This window comes from Prunus mume, linkage group LG2, assembly GCF_029339155.1.
Source record: "Prunus mume cultivar Tortuosa linkage group LG2, ASM2933915v1, whole genome shotgun sequence".
In the NCBI taxonomy this organism is placed as follows: Eukaryota; Viridiplantae; Streptophyta; class Magnoliopsida; order Rosales; family Rosaceae; genus Prunus; species Prunus mume.
This window is the reverse complement of record NC_142699.1, coordinates 35,493,738-35,512,930: the sequence shown is the minus strand read 5'-3', so window position 1 is coordinate 35,512,930 and position 19,193 is coordinate 35,493,738. Positions and strand designations below refer to the sequence as shown.

At 38.1% G+C, this 19,193-nt stretch overlaps 3 protein-coding genes and 2 long non-coding RNA genes across 6 annotated transcripts; 3 read left to right on the top strand and 2 right to left on the bottom strand.

Annotated features, from left to right (window-relative positions):
* Positions 1–904: 904 nt before the first annotated feature.
* On the bottom strand, positions 905–3,952 carry LOC148920156 (uncharacterized). 2 transcript variants are annotated; one of them, XR_016124417.1, is made up of 3 exons: positions 3,643–3,952; positions 2,427–2,507; positions 905–1,724 (listed from the first exon to the last, which is right to left on the bottom strand). It is a non-coding gene; the product is annotated as an uncharacterized LOC148920156 (long non-coding RNA). The 2 variants fall into 2 exon arrangements; XR_016124416.1 differs by having other exon boundaries at positions 905–1,705.
* A 1,310-nt stretch (positions 3,953–5,262) lies between these two features.
* Positions 5,263–7,077, top strand: MORF3 (plastid developmental protein DAG). The gene is made up of 4 exons (XM_008225026.3): positions 5,263–5,746; positions 5,825–5,922; positions 6,404–6,469; positions 6,576–7,077. The coding sequence occupies exons 1-4, from the start codon at positions 5,376–5,378 to the stop codon at positions 6,836–6,838; spliced, it is 798 nt and encodes a 265-aa protein (XP_008223248.1). The 5' UTR covers positions 5,263–5,375; the 3' UTR covers positions 6,839–7,077.
* A 1,736-nt stretch (positions 7,078–8,813) lies between these two features.
* LOC148920155 (uncharacterized) lies at positions 8,814–10,602 on the bottom strand. The gene is made up of 4 exons (XR_016124489.1): positions 10,456–10,602; positions 10,107–10,170; positions 9,376–9,685; positions 8,814–9,288 (listed from the first exon to the last, which is right to left on the bottom strand). It is a non-coding gene; the product is annotated as an uncharacterized LOC148920155 (long non-coding RNA).
* A 272-nt stretch (positions 10,603–10,874) lies between these two features.
* Positions 10,875–13,663, top strand: LOC103323066 (Tetratricopeptide repeat (TPR)-like superfamily protein). The gene is made up of 2 exons (XM_008225027.3): positions 10,875–12,440; positions 13,192–13,663. The coding sequence occupies exons 1-2, from the start codon at positions 11,139–11,141 to the stop codon at positions 13,363–13,365; spliced, it is 1,476 nt and encodes a 491-aa protein (XP_008223249.2). The 5' UTR covers positions 10,875–11,138; the 3' UTR covers positions 13,366–13,663.
* A 3,075-nt stretch (positions 13,664–16,738) lies between these two features.
* On the top strand, positions 16,739–19,057 carry EBP (ethylene-responsive element binding protein). Its single transcript, XM_008225028.3, is given in 3 exon segments — positions 16,739–17,038; positions 18,165–18,750; positions 18,752–19,057. Coding segments are annotated over 3 exon segments (912 nt in total). The 5' UTR covers positions 16,739–16,767; the 3' UTR covers positions 18,807–19,057.
* Positions 19,058–19,193: the final 136 nt, after the last annotated feature.

Below are 19,193 nucleotides of genomic sequence, written 5' to 3'. Positions count from 1 at the left end.
AACATAGCAAGATGAAATCTTTTAATTCCTATTGATGAAAACACAACCTGACTCAAACAGAGCGAAAACTCATAATCTCATGAAATACACAGGTACAACATTTCCAACTGATATCTCTTGAAATCCAAGTCCAAGTGTGCCATCAAATTTGGCTACCAAAAATGACTACATGCTCCTTAGTTGTCTTGATCAAGGTCTAAAATATCGATGCTATCGGAAATATCAGTAGTCTAAAAACGCTAAAATTTCAATGGAAATATCATGATATTATCGATATCGATAAAAGTTGAATAAAATTCAAAGAAATTGTAAGAAAAACTTGGAAATTTTTATTGAAACTTTAGTCAATTATCTGTTAGTTTATCACAAAAAATTGGAAGGAAATGCATTGCATGATGGGTTTAACTGATTTAAGTTGATTATATAGCGAGCTGACAAACAATGTAAGCGTAGAAAATATGTAGTAATTAATGAAAGATGATTAAACACACCATAATCATTTATATATAATGATTTACTACAATATTTTACACTTTATACATTGCATGGTAAGATACATGAGTGATTTAGTACCATATAGAGTTCCCCTTTGCGTATTATCACAAAAACATAAGCAACATGGTGGTTAAGGCGTTGAAAGAGTGAAATGGCAAGAGTTTGAATCCCCTTTGCGTGTGTGCTTTGCTTTTTTTTCTTTCCTGTTTTCCATTACATCAATATTTTTGATATTTTCGATATTATAGCGATATTTTGATAAAATATAGCTAAAATGTGAGCAAAATTATCGACATGGATATTTTCCGATATTATCATCGATATTATCTATATTTTATACGATATGTGTATGAATACGTTCCGAAATATCCATGATCCGAAAAAATGATACTATCCTCGATATTTCTTCAATATTATTGATATTTTAGACTATGGTCTCGATAAATTCCTGAAACAAACTACCTGTATGATTAAAGGGAAACCACGAACAAGAAGCTCTATTTGTACAATTAAACCAGCGCCCACACCCACCAAGTCACACCAAACCACAACGCGATCCACCCCACTCCTGACCATACAACCCAAGCAATAATCTCATCCCATCAAAATCACAAAGAACAAACAAAAATACAAAACTACACATGGTGGCCCAACCCCTGCAATACAATCTGGACAATCACCCAACCCTTGCAATATTCTGATATAACTATTAACCCACAAAAATTTGGAAGAATAATAATTACCATGATTGGCCATTGGTTTGCTAATTATTGAGCAAACCTTGGCGTCGGCGTCGGCGTCGAGGAGGACGCCGTTCTTGATCAAAATCTTGACGACGAGGTAGTGGAGGCGATCGAGGATTGAATCAACGTTGCTTTGGGTGCGGAGCTTGCCGATCAAGAGATTGGGGGTCTAGCTGTCACGCCCCGATTCGAAAATAAGGAATATTCTCGAATCAGAATGTGAGTCATACCATAGTCATAAGAATAAAATCCTACAACCATGATATGATGAGAAAAAAAGCCACAAATAAATACAATTTTACTTAACAAGACATAATCAGAGTCGCAGTAGCTCGTAGTTAAATACACACTAAGATGTTTATCAAACGGTTGACTACTTACAAATGTTAATTACACAAATCAACAACAAAAGCCTAGTAGCTGGTTGAGACCCGCTTCCTCAAACTTCACCTTGAATCCTGCACAATCTATTAGGGCATGAGCATTCTAATGCCCAATAGAGTACAGGTCAACTATCACAGTTAATCAAAGTGTCATGCATCAAATAACACAAGATACAGAAATTTTGCAACCATACCAGATAAATAAATTTGCATATGCAGTGATGTAATGAACTCACTTCCTTCTAATCCCACTAATTCATATCTTAGGGCAACAAGCCTGCATGTCTTATACCATACCACTGTGACTCCAAATTCCCTAAAATATGAACTAGCGTCTGTCCGTCCCTTAACCAAGTTTTCTTTTGTTTACAAATTTCTCAACTTTCACTTTTCATTAGAGGCCCTGCTCCCATAACCTTATTATATTCAAGCCCTGCTCCCATCACTTGAATATATTTTACTCTTTTTTTTTTTTTTTTTTTCAAATATACCTCAAACGACACACACACACACTCAAACACCATTGTCTTTATGATGCATATGTAATGCAGAGCAAACATAATTCATCTGTGCAGAATAATAATACAAATAATAACAATAATATTTCAAGCTTCATCACATGAATAATAATATTCATCCAACATCAAAAATAATATCCATGGAGAAACATCGATAATTATATTCACATAACATCAAATAATATTCATCAAGCAAAGCACCAATAATATTCATATTTATAGTATTATATATAAGCACCAAGATTGAAAATGATATAACTCAATCATCGGGAATCAGGAAACCCTACCTCATGTCCAGCTAGCTAAAGTACCCAATTTACCCTTCGAAGATTCTTGGAGTTGTTGAATCTATCCTTCTTATTCAATTCCTGAACAAATTTAAATCCAAATTATTATTGAGTAGTTTTCACTTTATTTCACTTAAGTCCAACCTCAACCCTTAGCATTTCAAAGATTTTGTGTGAAAATGATGAAAATGCCCCTAGGACCAACCCGGGGTCCTAAGCGGCCAAATCTTGTCCAAAATAGTCTAAAACTCAGTCATATGCCCTGTCAACACCAAAACAAGGCCACTACACCCGTTATCCAAAAGTTACTATTTGGGTCTCTTGGGCCCCACAATAATCCATACTTTGCACCACCTCGGATTGACTCAAAACATATACCATTAAACTCGGATCAAGAAATCAAGTCGAATGGACTAAAAATATGGCGTCGAAGGCAGCCGGAACAGCCGCCACGCATCGCCACTCTGCAGAGCCGCGTGTGGCTTGTTTCCGGATTCTGTTCATCATCTTCTCCAAAAATCTTGCAACTTCCCCTGTTTTTCCAGATTAAAAAAACTCAGACTTTGTGACACATTTTGACTAACGTAAAGTTAACGAAACCGGTAGTGGATTTGAAGCTTATTGTCTCTAGTTTCTAACCCAACAAACCACACTCAAAAAGGAGCAAAAACGAAGGAGAAAATGAGCTCCAAAGTTGGGCTCATGACTGGTTTTTTGCATGAAACAGATTTTTTTCCAAAATTTGCACTTGTGTTTGACCCATCAAAACTCAACCAAATTCGACGAAATAAATTTTTTTTGTTCCTTGCCACGTCTACTTTAAAACCCAAGAAATGGATTCCTCAAAAACTCAAAGGATTGGAAAGGAAAATAGAGCCAAACTGAGGCTCAAGGACTAAAATTTTCCAGAAAATGCAAATTTCCATATTTGGTTAAAAGTTGTTTCTAGCCATTCTAACACCTCCAAGTTGCTCCTAAGGCTTCTAAAACACTTCTAAACTTCATATCTATCAATTGAACTCAACAAAAATCCAAAATGACACCAAAATCAACAACACCCACACTTGAAAAATTACTCTATGAACCCAACCCGAAAATAGAGATTCAACCTCTTCCAATTCAATTTTCCCATCTCTTAAATGACTCAACATACACTTTAAGGAACTAGAAACACACAAACACCAAGTTAAAAAACACAAATTCGAAATTGACTCACCTTATAAATTTTTTCTTCTCTTCCTCCTATTCTTTTTCTCCTTGTTCTTAGTTTTTTTCTTCTTCTTCTTCTCTCTCTCTCTCTCTCTCTCTCTCTCTCTCTCTCTCTCATTATCTTCTTCTTCCTGCAGTAACTCACCTCCCTTAGTTCTTAGCTTTATCAAGAAAAAATCCCTTAGGCTAGTGACTCACCACTTAGACTAGGTGACTCACCCCCCCAATAGATGAACAACTCATCCCCAAAATCAGATTTTTTTTTTTTAAGAGAAAGAGGGAAGGGGGGAAGAATGAAAAGAGAACAAAAGCTTGGCTTACATGTTGGCTTGCTTCTTCTTTTTTCTTCTTCTTTTTTTTAACCTATAAGGATATTTTGGTAATCTTTCACACATAGGGGTATTTTAGTCATGTTTGTCCAACTTTAAATTAGACACACTTAATTTAATAATCTCAATCCAAAATCACTTGATGAAATACACATAATCATTCTCCACCCTAATATTATTTTTCACTAAAATATGAAAATCCACCTTGAATTTTTTTGGGGCATTACACTAGCATTTCTGGAATAGCGAAACGGTGTCACTGAGGGTCTAAGGGACGGAGATGAGGTGGAGGGAGAAAGGGTGGGAGACGGAGGTTGGGAAGTAGGTGTTGGTGAGATGGGGTAGGGAACAGGGAGCGCTGGGCAAGGAGGAGGCTAGGTTTTTTTAAGTTTTTTTTTTCTTCTAATTATATATATATATATATTTATATATATTTGGATTGGTTAGTAAGTAGGTCCCACAGTTGACATATTATCAGTTAACGTCTAACCAAACAATCAATTTAACATAAGCTTAAATTGGTCAGATTTGAAAACATTGGGACATAAGAGCATCTCCAATGAGATGTTGTATAATGAGGTATATGTTCAATATACACTCTTTGTGATCAAAATCACGCTCAATAGGGAGGTGTAAACAAGTGTAAATTTGCATCACCACCATGAGATGCAAATTTAGATGCACATGTACATTTTTTTTTACATCCCTTGCAGGTGGGACCTACATGAGAAAATGTAAGAAAATGTGGACAAAAGTGAAAAAAAAAGTTGCTAAATGAAACCCACTTGTGCGGCTAGAGTAGTTGTTGGACCAAAAAGTTGCTAAATTATGCAATTCTTGTTTTTTTTTCCAAAAATAGCCGACAGCTTTAGGTCAATTTAAATATTTTTCGATGAAAACAACCATTTTTTTTTAAATGAAATTATATCTTCTTCGAATTTAAATATTTTTAAATTTATTTGTTTGAAAAAAATAAAATGAACCTAACACACACAAAATTAATTTTATAAAGTTAACATAAAATAAAATTTTAACACAAAAACAAATTAAGACAAAAAAATCAATTATACATTTTTAGATTTACATCTTCCCCATTGAAGCAAAAACTACATTTACAACCCCCAAATGTGTAAAGAGAATGTAAAAATAGAAATACATCCCCAAAAATACACCTTCTCACTATAGATGCTCTAAATTGATGAAATTGAAACCTCACTGTCTATATTGAGAAAAACCCCAAACCATCAAAGGTTGTTTGACGTTAAGCCTCAAGGGTTTGAGGTGCAAAAGCTTAACGAAACGACGCCGTTTTCCCGTGAAGAACTTTAGAAATGAGAATCATAGTCACTCCCGAAATCATCTGAGTGTCGATAGTTTCACAAGGCCAAGAGGGCGACAGAGAAATTGCGAAATGGCATACGCCGCCGCCCGGCGCACATTAGCCTCAGCCCTCACCCGAACCCTTGCTTCAACTCATACCTGCTCAAAATCCTCCTTCTCTTCTCGCTCTCGCTTCGCTGTGGCTCTTCTCAACCAACAGCAAACCCAGCTCCTACCAGACCTGGTGAACACCACGACCCGGTCCAAGCATTCCGGGCAGGGTTACTCGCCCCTGAACGACGCGACTCCAAACTGGAGTAACCGGCCGCCCAAGGAGACTATCCTCCTCGATGGCTGCGACTACGAGCACTGGCTCATCGTCATGGAGTACGACGACCCCAAGCCCTCCGAGGAGGAGATGATCAATTCCTACGTCAAAACCCTAGCCACCGTTCTCGGAAGGTACCAACTTGACCCATTTCCTTAATTCGGGTTTTTTCCCCTTTTTTTCTGTTGGATTTTGATGGCTTTGGGTTTCAGTGAGGAGGAGGCGAAGAAGAAGATATACTCTGTTTCTACTACGACGTATACTGGATTTGGTGCTCTGATTTCTGAAGAGCTTTCTCTGAAGGTCAAAGGTAATCGTTTCTGGGTTCTGGATTTTAGGGGTTTAAGGTTTGGATTTTCAAGCTTGGCTTGCTATGAATTTTAGGTATTTCTTGTGTTAAATGACTAAGGGTCAAGGTTTAAGGAGTAAAGCATTTCTCTTCGTATGAAGTATGGTTATTTCGTCTGAAAAGGCATTTCTTTTCTTCTTCTTTTTAATGGATTATGGTTGTTTGTTTGAATTTCATTGAGAGTATGGGTTTAAGAGTTAAAGTATAGTTCTCTATATGAATTATGGCTCTCTGATTGAATAACAATTAGATACGAAGGGATTAGGGTTTAAGAGGTTGAAGGGTTGCTTTTGACTTGTATTGGCTTCAACTCTGTAACTTTCGGTTGAATATGCTGGTTTTCTCCCTTGTTTTTTGTTTGATGGTTTTCCAGCTCCTGTTGGTTCCAATTTTTGCGTTGATATACAATTTGATGTGTTATTCCATTGTTCCTCTTAAATAGGGTTGCCTGGTGTTCTCTGGGTTTTGCCAGATTCATATCTCGATGTGCCCAACAAAGATTATGGAGGTGGGTAGAGTGCGAAACTTAAACTCATTTAGAAATTATCAATTTTTACCTTGTTAATTGTTATTATATTTGTTTTGTTTAATTTATCTCTCTGCACCACTTCTAGGGGATCTATATATCGATGGGAAAGTCATCCCAAGACCACAGTATAGGTACAATGAAAGGCAACAGCAAACTAGAAACAGGCCTCGTCCACGATATGATAGGCGCCGGGAGACAATGCAGGTTGAAAAGAGAGAGCCAATGCAAGGACAGAGCTTGGGCCAGGACAGGAGAGAGCCTGTGCAGCAAACAACACAAAGTTCCGCTCAAGGTGGAGGGACAGGTTCCACCAGAAACCAAGGAGAGTTTAACAGGGGCAGTGTTTAAGGATTCAAAATATAGTTGCAAATTCTCAGAACTCCCTATAATATTTCTTATGATGAATGACAACTCGGCATTTTCTATGTTTCACGACAAACTTATGAAGTCAGAAATGTGAATTATCTGTGTTGCCCCATTTTGGGATTTCTTTCTTTGAACACTATCTGGTATTTGGCTCACGTTTATTTATGTTGAGTTTATGCACTCAAGATCAGCGAGTATTAGAATGAATTTTTACTCTACAATTATCTATTGAGTCTATCTGGTATTTGGCCCATGTTTATTTAAGTCAATCTGTATGCTGCCTTCTTTACATACATTATTAGATATTGAAATACGTATGTTCGTAGCATGCTCTTGTCCAGTGGGCTTTGGGACATTGTCATGGAAAAGGTACTTAAACAGTATGAAACGTGGATAACATTGTTTTGCTATCCTGGGCCAATCATTGTATGCCAAGTGAAAAAGTGATCACGCATGGCATACTGTGAAAAAGTGATCACGCTTCTCCAACATGAGCCGGGATGGATCGTAGGTGTTGAAGAAAAGGCATCTTCTTCCTCATGCTCTGTACGGAATTTACAAACTGGTGGGTTGTTTGAGTATGAGATGAGAAGTTTCCATCGCATGTCAGTTGAAAGAAGTGGAAGTATGTGCATTTTGTTCCTTGCGGTTCCTTGCGGTTGGTAGATGTGAAAAACTACTGCTTCTTTCATTACCTAGTAGGTGAAATTTCAGTGCAGAGAAAGATCCCAATCTCCGTGCAAAGATATATATGTAAATGATGGTAGGTTTTGCTCCTGTGTAGGACTTTGAAACATGGCACAAAATGATGTGTTCGTAGGTTATGAGCTTCAAATCAAAGTTTTGATGTCTGGCTTTAGCTTGAAAACAAGGCTAATCAATCAGGGACAAGACTTGCCCCAAACTTGTTCAATCCTCACTCAAATGCCAATGTGCAACTAAGACAAGATTAACCGCATACATTTACATATTTTGATCCACAACAAAACATTGGAACAACAACCTCTGCAATTTTGAAAATTAAATCACATATATTGTTTGATATTGCATATAAAAACCCACCAAAAACGTTGTAGCAAATAGCAGGTGGTTCAATTGGTTAGCTAGATTCGAAAAACAGCCGTGTAAGTTGTAACTTGGTAGGAAAACAAAATGGGTGATTTTATTGGCACCCAATTATTTGCTCTTTACACCCCACATTAATTTTAAATATAAATAAGCTATTTTACCCTTGTACACAATTACTGTTAAGGATAAAAAAAAATTTAAAATTAAAATTAAAATTGCTCACTACACCCCACATATGTTCATGCAACCCTAGTTTGACTTTTTTCTCAAACTATCATGTTCCTAAACCATAAACCCTAGATTTATAAGTTTATACTGGTGAAAAAATATCTTGTATTTATTCATGAAGGGTGAGATTGAAGTTAGAGAGGCTTCGAATGAGGTACGAGTTTATTTTTTGGCGTTTTGCAAGTTTAATATTTCATGTTGGTTGCATCCGTACATCGATCGAACGCGACAGGTAAATTCGGTGGGATGCCACCGAAACGTTGCACCGTTTTCGGTTGGGTTTGACCGGTCAACAACTTAATATTCGGTGGAGATCCACCGTAAGATGGAACGTAGTTCAGATGGTTTACTACCGAAATTTTACCCACGTTTCATGGCATCCAACCAAAATTTATTTATTTTTCAGTAACTTATTGCCGATCACAAATTTAATCCAAGCTATTTTGATCTTACTCCCATTAAAGGAACAAAATCAAGGTGACGCCCCTACTGAAGGCAACAATGTGGGAACAAAATGTGTAATGGACTATAGTGATCAATTCACAACTTATTCGAAAAAATTATTTGTCTGAAATCCTTTTTAGTATCATTAACGTGACATTAATGTTTCAAATTTTATATTTAAATAATATGAATTTTATGTGTAGATATTCAATGGTAGAGATATATTACTTCGATGGGCTCGTGAACAAGGAAAATGTGTCTGAAACATTGGAGAATCGTGCCCGTAACCATGAAAAACTCACATACTCATTACTATATTAGTGCAATTGTTCAGTAGCCTCTTCATCAGTCACTCATAAGTACTTAACTAACAACTCAAAATTTGTGTCGTCGTCATCTCCAAGAGGAGCAATCGCTGCACCAGACACAAGAATGCCTAAAAGAGATGACACATCATCCAATGTAATGGTCATCTCACCAAAAGGCATGTGAAAGGTGCTCGTTTCGAGATGCCACCTCTCAACAAATGTAGATACCACAATCTTATTAGCATTCCGATAAGAACACCTAATAAGTTGCTATAATCCAGACCTCTGAATGTACCCTTTGAATATATCATTATTTGGATTACCCCACCAATTCCACTCGCGAAGGGTAGATGTTTTCGACATGCACCTAAGGGGCTCACGTTCCTAGTTAAACAAAAAAACAAAATTAATGTTAATTACCATGAACCAAACTTATATTCTACCTTCTATTGTCACAGTAAAACGACTTACCTGGTTATTCCAAATTGCAGCTGCTATGTGAGTTTTAAAACTCGTAAATAAAGATGGATCAATGGGACCTACTCAGATGGCTTAATAGGCTCGGCATGTACCTCAACATTACTATCCTGAGTAGCAGCTACATCTTCAACCTATGCGTCAACATTACTATCATGAGTAGGAACTACATCTTCAACCTTTGTAGTATCCTCAAAGTGACCTTGAGGAGCCGCTCTGTGTCTTCTTGTTGAGGCCGTGGGACGCTGTCTATTAGGTCGGGATGATAAAGCCTCAGTAGTACCTCTGCGAGTCCTCTTCATATCTAAAAACAAACAATATTAAGTACACACTCAGTAATGTATTCGGTAGATGATAACTGAAAAAATGAAATAAATTCGGTGGACTATCACAAAAAGAACACATATTCGGTAGAGTACCATCAAAACCGAAATAAATTCGGGAGTCTCTGAAAAATAGAAAGATTCGGTGGACACCACCGAAACAAAATAACAATTTGTGGTAACCCACCGAAAGTAAAATAAACTTTTGTACAACTCATGTTCAAATTCGGTGGACTACCACTGAATCAATGTAACTATTTTGGTGGTAATCCACCGAAACTAGAATCCAGTTTCGTAAACCAGGTTCGAACCATACACAACGTTGAAATCAAAATCAAAATCAAAATCAGACAACCAAACTGCCACAAATAACTAAGATTTCTTGGGCTTCGACAGTCTTACCAAAACCACGTGGTAAGAAGTCCTTCCCAACAATACTCTCCAAGGCAGAAGACTTCCCTCAACTCTACAAGACAGAACAAAAATATAAGCAAACATTATATATTAGCATCACAACAAATTCAATACTTCAACCAATTCTTCTAAAATTCGCTATCATATTCCAGAAGTGTTGTTTCTTTTTTCTTTTTTCTTCCCAATTAAGCACCACAAGTATAAACTAGTTCGAAGCATTAAGCTTTGGTCAAACTCGGGGGCTGAGTTACAGAGCAGATAAAAAGAAACACAAATCAAAGTTCATATACTCAGATCGATGAGAGAGATAAGAGAAGGTGAGGGATCGGAAGTGGACCTGGCCACCGACAACGGCGATGGGGTTTGCTGGGTTGTGCGATGGGTCTTTGCAAAAGAATGGGTTCTGCGATGGGGTGTATTTGCAAGAGGAGAGAATTTTTGATGGGGTGGGGCTTGATATCAGATGGGGTGGGGTTTGATTTCATATGGGGTGTGTTGAAAGGGAATGCGATTTTCAGTGGGTGGTGTCTGATATGAAATGAGGTTTACACAGTGAGTTAGGGAATAGGGTTCATGAGGGCAATTTAGGAAAACAAATGGGATATAATAAGTAATTTGAAATTTTATTAAAATTTAGTGGGATGTAAAAAATTATAGGGTGTAAAGAGCAATTAATGGGGTTCATATAGGATTACCCAAACAAAATAACCTTCCTCATTTCAGGCTTCAGCAGTTAAAGCTCACCCAAAATAGAAAGGTGACAAATTGGCACCAAAAAGAAAATGAAAACAATATTCTAATTCTTCCTCACCCCTCTCCGCTGTATTATTTGACACCAAGCTAGCTTCCGAGTCAATTTGGCACAAAACAAACCCCTCTCTCTGTCTCTCTCGCTCTCGCTCTCGCCTCTGCCTCTGGAATCTACAGATCTCAAAAACCTCTGTTTCTCTCAGGTACGCATCGGATCTCATTTCCTTTGATCCAAAAATTACAAAAAGTAGAGAACTTTAATCGCAAACCATGAATTCCAACTTCGACTTCGATCTGGGTCTCGGATCGAGCCGACCCAAATCGCTCAACGACCAGAAGAACAAAACCTCGACGGGGCAATCCAGACCCGCCTGGCAACCCCAGACCAACAAAACCACCTCCTGGACTCACCAGCCCGCTCCGGCCCAGACGGTCCGACCTGGATTAACCAACGCCCCAACTTCCATGGTCGGCGATATCTTCGGCAAGAGTTGGGGTTCCACAGCTCCTTCGGTTTCTAGCACCCCGATTGCGGTCGTCAATAAAAACCCAAATTTGTTCGGAGATTTGGTCAGCTCTGCAATGGGTGGTAAGATCAATAGTAATAGCAACGTTCCTTTAAAGAATGCAACCCCAGCTTCGAATAAGAGCTCGTTTTCCATGGGAAACGTGGCCGATTCGTTGCCCAAAACCACCCCTGCCACTGGTAATGGTTCGGTGAAAAGCGGTGGTGCAAATTATGGTGCTTCTGGGAATTTTGGGAGTTTTTCTACCGGGTTTAATACTAGTAATACGATTAACAATAGCGTTAATGCTAATAGTAATAAGAGTCCAAACATCGGAGGTCCTTCGCTGCGAAATATGGGCAGTTCCAATGTTGGTGTTGGTGGAATTGGCAGTGGATTGAGCTCTAAGAAAGACCCATTTGGTTCTTTGGTTGATCTGGCATCAAAACCATCGGCTACTATAAATTCATCGAGTAAAAGTAACAATAAAAGTAGTGTTCCTAGTGATGATGCTTTTGGAGATTTTCAGAATGCTCCAAAGCCAAGCACCACCACTGCTACATTTGCGTCTAGTGGCTTCTCCTCGAATGATAACAGTTTTATGGGGTCAAACTCGGGTTCTGGCTTTGGGGATTTTGGGATTTCACCGAACCCGAACCCTGTTCAGTCTACTAGTAGTGATCCCTTCGACACTTTATTTGTCCCATCATCGAGTTCAGCTGGAGGTGCTGCAACAGCAAATAATGGAGTTGGAGTGCAGCAATCCTCTGACATTGATGACTGGGGGACAGAGTTTGGAGGAGGACATGATGTGGGTGGTTCGACAACTGAGCTTGAGGGTCTTCCACCTCCTCCTGCTGGGGTGTCAGCTTCAGCAGCAAAGAACAAAGGAATGGATAATTACAAGCAAGGGCAGTATCCTGATGCTATTAAGTGGCTTTCTTGGGCTGTAGTTCTTCTTGAGAAATCAGCTGATAGCTCTGCTGTTGCAGAGGTCTTGTCAAGCAGGGCTTCATGTTACAAAGAAGTAGGAGAGTATAAAAAGGCCGTGGCAGACTGCACAAAGGTATCTTGATTGCTTTCCTTTTTAATCTGTTTAGATATCTTGAACATTTCCTTTACATTCTACAATTTATGCACATTTCAAGTTGTCAATTTATGCGATTAAAAATTTCCTTGTTAATGCTGTTGGCCTAAAGTTGTAAGAGCTGCACATCTGTATAAGCTACTTGAGTAAGCTGGCTATTTTTAGTTAGCAATTAGATCCCACAGAGGTAAGGCAAGGAAATGTTTGCAGAAAAGGAATATTAGTTAAATACTTGCTCATAGCCTTATCTCAATTTTGCATGGGGTGGGATAGGGCGAAGAGCAGATCCTAGTTGAACTCCTCTTGAAAGTCAAAATAAAAGGGAGAATTAGCGCAACAAGTTTACGTATTAGCCATCCCTACTTAGAGACCAACTAGAAGTCAGACTCAGACTTGCTATTTTGGCCTTGTTGGTGGGACCCGCCCACCCTGTTCTTCACCTGTTTCTCTCAAACTAAAATACCATTTTCCTTTTCTCTAGCTTTTTTATATTGAACATGTTAGATTGATGTAGTAAAATAAATGTTTTCAAACGGTTCCAATCAGTTCAGCAGTGCATGTAGATGTATGTCTCATTGGCTTTGCTAGACACAGTGCACAAATTCATTATTTACAATTACTTTTTCCGCTTATCAAGGCTGTTGATCAGTTTAAACTTGATGAGATTATGTTTTCCTTCTCCTTTATTTCTCCATAGAAGAGAGTTCATGGATATGTTCATCCTCTGCAGGTTCTAGAACAAGATGATGCAAACATATCTGTTCTCGTACAGCGTGCACTCTTGTATGAAAGTATGGAAAAGTACAGACTTGGGGCAGAGGATCTGAGGACAGTTCTGAAGTTTGATCCTAGTAACAGGGTTGCAAGAAGCACCATTCACCGCTTGACACAAATGGCAGACTAGAGGATTTTTGAAACTTGATAATACTAGTTCATTCATTTGGGTTGATTGATGCCCTCTCCCCTCCCCTGTTACCATGATAGATTTCTGGGGAATTATAATATTTTACTTGATACTTGTCCTTCCCGATAGTTTCACGTGTATGCTGGTGTATTCAGTTTCTTCTGTTGCTTGTGACTGGAATTTGGAAATGGTTCTTTGTTACTTACTTGAGAGTGGTGTTGGAATTGAAAGATTGAATTGCAATGTACATTGTCTTCCAAATGTGAGGGAGGCACTCGTGCTATTATTTGTTTGTTGATCTGGTGAGTCCTGTTATCATTTGGTTTTTTCTTTTCTTTTATTTTTCTTTTCTTTCTCAGAACCATGGGCATGCTTGGCACTCTAAATCAAGCGTCCAAATGGACGTCAGCATAGAATCAACTTCTATTGAGTGGTACTTTAAGAGCATCTCCAACCGATATATCAAAAGTGCCACATAGACATTTAATTAGAAATAACATTTCACATCACTCCAACTGATGTATCAAAGCTGATGTGAAATGAAAGCTAGAGGTTGATATGTTATTTTTGACATCTTAAGCAAGATGTCAAATGAATATTTTCTTTTCTTTTCTTTTTAATTAAAATTAAATTAACACTAAAATGTAATAAAATAATAATTTAATTTGACATATCGGGTGAAATGTAAAGCTGTGTAAGATGTCAAATTGCCACATCTGCTATCAAATTTAAATTTGATGTTTGGTATTTGACATTTTCTTTAGAGATGCTCTAATTCATTGTAGAACCATGTTGCAATCTTTTTTCTTGTTTTGGTCAAAAATGTTGCAATCTTATTTACGAGATAATGCGTAATCGTATTTGTATTTTCCTGAGAGTAGAAAACTCAGCACTCAGAAGTGGATGAATAATGCCGTTTTGCAACTTGCATGCATATATACATATAAATATGTGCAACTAGTTCCTTAGATTGATCAAAATCAGGAGGATTGAAGAAGCTTGATTGAACTAACTTGTATGATTGTCGTCACATACATGAATTTGAATATATAAAAAACGATGCTCATGGTTTAGTGTTTAGCCTGCATATGTACAAGGGAATTGTTTAAAAAATAAAATAAAATAAATAATGTGAAAAGATTGCAGCCCTGATTTGAAGATCACCCACCCCCACACCCAGTTGGGAAGAAAGAAAAAGGACCATGCTTTCAAATCCTTTTGTCTTGTTTGATGCAGTTATGTTGTGATCATGATTTTCCCAATTTCAAAGCCACTCTGAGCCTCTGAGCATGAACAAAGAGACATTTAAGTTTCAACCAGTAGCCAACCAGCCAGCTGATGCAGCTACTGCATCTTCCAAACCTCATAAAGAAATGGTATAAATATCATTCAATTGAAAGGTCAGACTAAGGACTTCATCTACCTCTCTACCCCTCTTGGTTAAAAAAAAATATCTTCTCTTCTGGGTTGTCTTAAATTGATTGGCCTCATTAAATTGTGTACCGGCAAGTATATGCAATAAAATAATTGATGATAATGGAAGCCTAAAAGAGGGTGACATGTGAGTGAGGTGTATTTTTTTTTTTTTTTGGGTTTTTTTTGTTTGTTAGGGAATATTACTTGCTTCTTTATTGGTAATGAGATATTCCTCCTTCTTGCGAATTACAGTTTAACATATATGCAAAAATAATTTATCAAAAACACAAAAAGAAATTTTTTTACACACATATTATATTATTATCGACATGAATGTAGAAACTCTTACTTACCTGATAAAGAGGAAAGTATTATCCGAGGCTAAAGAAACAGAATACTTCGCAACTTAGCTGCTTCCTAAAAGCCTGCCCTGATATGCCCTTCTGGCTTTGGATGACGAAATTCTATCCTCCATGAATAATATCTTCTGGGCCTCGTGGTCCCTGCTTTGCCTTTCCTAGGCAATTAAGCCCATCCCTATTCCCTTGGGCTAGAGCTCCACGTTATTGGCTTACCCCACTCTTTTGTAACACATTATATCATATCAAGGAAGCTATAATGAAAGATTATAATGAGCAAGAATTTTGTAGTGCTGGTTTTATCTAAGACCCTTAGATGAGGCTCTATTTCTTAACTGTTGAATCAAATTGATTAGTTTGATTCAACAATTAAGAGATAGGATCTCATCTAAAGACTTTAGATAAAGCCCTTATTATAGAATCACTCGGTACGCTATACTGAGAGAGTTCTCCATAGTTGTCTGATCCAATATAAAGTTATTATTGGATTGCTAGATTAAACCCCCTCATTGCAAGTAAAGTAATTTCTCGTTTTGCTCAAGCCCTTTCATTTTGGTAGCTAAAAGCCCTCACAAGCTTTGTTTGGTTTTGTTTTGGGTTACGACTTATATATTTGATTAATAGTGTGATAATTTAGTATTTAATCAAAACATTGTGTTCTATTTATTTTATATTAGTTAGACAACTAAACAACTTGTAATTTGCTTTATTTATTATTTAGGTCATTTTTAAGGGTGTCCTATAAGATGGGCTCAAGCATCAAATCACATTGCATAATGAAAAAGTAAATGGGAGAAGTAGAAGCAGAAGCATTACCCTACTATCAATATGTGAGTCTAACACATGATATGATAGGTAACGCTAGATACACTTCTCTAGAAGCTTCTTGCACTCCTTTAAAAGGGTGCCCGAAGACAACTAGATAGCACAAACAAATAGGACTCCACCATAACCCTCTTTTGCCAAAAGTCTAAAAAAGCTTCTTCTTTCTTTTACGAGTTGAAAATCTTTAAGAACTTGTGGACTTCATTTACCCAAAACACAAATACAAAACACATACCATACAAGCAACCCCAAAAATTCCTTACGCCAATATTGTAATTAGCACAAACCTTAGGGTCATTTACCAACAGTGTCACTCCAAAAGACAAAAGCGCATGCGCGAGGCCTTCAACTCAACCGTTAAATTTTGGAACCAACTCTGACGCTCGCGTTACACTTCTTCGCACACCGAGCCAAACTAAAGTAACAGTTTTTTTACCGTCGGGTGTAACTGCCGAACTTACAATCTACCACGTTATCAATCTCCCAGTCCAACTTGCTCCCCAGCGGCCCCCACCCCCAATCGTACGGTCACCATCAATTCACCCCTAATCTTTATCCTGTAGACCCACGTATCTCCTCAGTACCTATTTTGATTCCTTCACTTTTTCCTACCGGGCTTTTTCCGTTTTTGCATCAAACTTTTCTGCACCGTCCGATCACGGGGCTACCCAAAAAACAGAAGGCCCACTAAAAAAGGCTTACTGTGGTTTTGTCTTCACGTGAAAAAGTTTGCTTGTAACCGACGGTTGTCTATAAATGGAGAGCCGAAGAGCGACCACTCTCTTTGTGTGTGTTTTATGTCATGCGAAGCCTCTCTTTTGTGTTGAAGTTACTCCTCCCTGCAAGTGGCAATATCAACATGTGTGGTGGCGCTATCATTTCCGACTTCATCTCCGCCAAGCGCGGCCGGACGCTGACGGCGGAGGACCTCTGGACCGAGTTCGACACCATCTCTGACCTCCTTGGCTTAGACCACTCCTCCTCCTCCAACAACAACAACAACAAGGACCAGTTTGAGCATCAGCAGAACAACAAGAGGGTGGCTCAGAAGCCCAAAATACCTCTCTCTAAAGGTATCTATAGGCATTTTCCTTCCTGGTCTTATCTAAAAGGCTATGCTTGCATTTTTTTTTTTTTATTTTATTAAATCTTGAAATTAGTCTGCTGGTTGCTGAGTTGTTGGTTTTCGTTTTCTATGCTTCTGCATGATGGGCTTTTTATTTTATCTGGGAGCTCTTTGGATTTAGATTTCACAAGATTTTCACTAGTGAGTTTTTTTTTCTTTTAAAAATAAAACTTGGGCTCTTTGTTTTTGTTTTATTTATTCTTCTTCTCTTCTTCCATGGTTTTGAACTTGAAGCTGGTAGTTGCACTAGTAATAATTAGGAAAGGTGAGTTATTGATTTTGAACGAAGTCATATTTTGCAATTAATTACTTACATACAAGTAAGGTGTTTGATAAAGAATTAAAGAGCATCAATTACTAAACTGCAGGAAGAATTACAACAACAAAATTCTAGCTAGTTAGTTGTGTTTATTATACATAAAATAAAACCTGTGCCGGTTTCTTCTTCCGCATGCGGTAGAGAGGGTAGGTCCAAAACACTATACTCGCCTAATCTTTTAGAGCATACACAATCACGCTCTCTAATGTTTTAGTTAAATTTTAACTAAAAATATATAAAAGTTATTTTAGGAGCTCTTTATAAAATTTAAACTTTAATCGTGCTCTTTTGTTTGGGGAATTATAAATGCTATAACTCTTTTTTGATTAGTCTATTTTTATTATAAAATAAAATAAAAAATAATTAACATTAAATAAAAGTTTGAAATACTTATTAAATAAAATCCTATTAAATTATAGGGAGTCGTTATAAGTCATTTCTCTCTCTTCAGATTTAGGAGTTTCTAGAGATCTCTCTATTTTATGAGATAAATAGAGAGCATAATTAAAATTATATTTTTACAATTCTTCTCTAAAATTTATTTAAGAAGATGATTTAGGAAGCCCATTATAGATACTCTTAGGACTTAGCCTGCTTTTTCAATAAAATCCCATCGCCTTTGTGTAAAAAAACAATCCGTGGCAAGAATAAGATCATAAAAGTTATATTATATTCCATATATGATATGATATATCATGTTCTATACAAGAATAATTTTGTGATCATGGAAACCGTGATTGCTGTGATGCAATAGGAGCAGGGACAAGCGAGAAGCCCAAGAGGACGAGCCCAGGTGCAGGTGCGCAGAAGGAGGAGGAGGTGGGCAAGGCTAGTGATAAGAATAAGAGAGTGAGGAAAAACGTGTACAGAGGAATAAGACAGAGGCCGTGGGGCAAATGGGCAGCTGAGATTCGTGATCCGCACAAAGGCGTCCGGGTGTGGCTAGGCACTTACAACACAGCTGAGGAAGCCGCCAGAGCCTACGACGACGCCGCCAGGCGCATCCGAGGAGACAAAGCCAAGCTCAACTTTCCTGAATTACCGCATTCTTCAGTTCCAGCTCCTGCAACACCGCCTTTGAAGAAGCGGTGCGTTGTTGGTCCAGCCGAGTCGACTCAGTCGAGTTTGGAGAGCAATGGAAATTATTGTAACTATGATCCGTTTGAGGGTGGCGAGATTTATGGAAAGAAGGAGGTGGGTAGAGAGCATGAGCTGAAGGAGCAGATATCGAGCTTGGAATCGTTCCTGGGTCTGGATGAGGAGGGGCCGAGTGAGGTGAATGGAAGGGGTGGTGGTGAGTCGAACAACTCGTTGGACCTGTGGATGCTAGGTGACCTGGTGACATCATCATCAGCAGCAGCAGCAGAAGCAGGAGCAGGGTCAGCAGCTGTATTAAAGGAACAAAGTTGTAGTGGCTAAGCTCTCTCCATATAATTATAATATTATATATGTAGGGGTTTAAATTGCGTGTGGAAGAGACTGTGTGTTTTGAGTCTTTGACTGTGACTCTGACTGCGTGTGTTTGTTTGTTTGAGAGCGAGAGAGCGAGAGAGCGAGAGCGAGCGTATGTAATGTATTATGTAATGTGAGCTGCTTTGGTATTTATGGATTTTAATATATATAGCAAGTAACTACTTTGGTGAATTATTTATGAGAGTTGAGTTTATATTATGAAGAAGAATAAAGAAGCGTGTGTGTTTGCATGCGTATCCATCATCGTTCTTGTCGCCGGGCGTCTGCGTTTGTTTCGCCCATACCATGTCGGTTCATGCATCTGAATTTG

What these genes read in the sequence shown, in the direction of transcription:
- MORF3 (XM_008225026.3), top strand. Translation starts at nt 5,376, where the DNA reads ATGGCATACGCCGCCGCCCGGCGCACATTAGCCTCAGCCCTCACCCGA. An exon ending in CTAGCCACCGTTCTCGGAAG is followed by an intron (nt 5,747 to 5,824) that starts GTACCAACTTGA and finishes TTTGGGTTTCAG; the next exon opens with TGAGGAGGAGGCGAAGAAGA. An exon ending in GCCCAACAAAGATTATGGAG is followed by an intron (nt 6,470 to 6,575) that starts GTGGGTAGAGTG and finishes CACCACTTCTAG; the next exon opens with GGGATCTATATATCGATGGG.
- LOC103323066 (XM_008225027.3), top strand. Translation starts at nt 11,139, where the DNA reads ATGAATTCCAACTTCGACTTCGATCTGGGTCTCGGATCGAGCCGACCC. An exon ending in CCGTGGCAGACTGCACAAAG is followed by an intron (nt 12,441 to 13,191) that starts GTATCTTGATTG and finishes CATCCTCTGCAG; the next exon opens with GTTCTAGAACAAGATGATGC.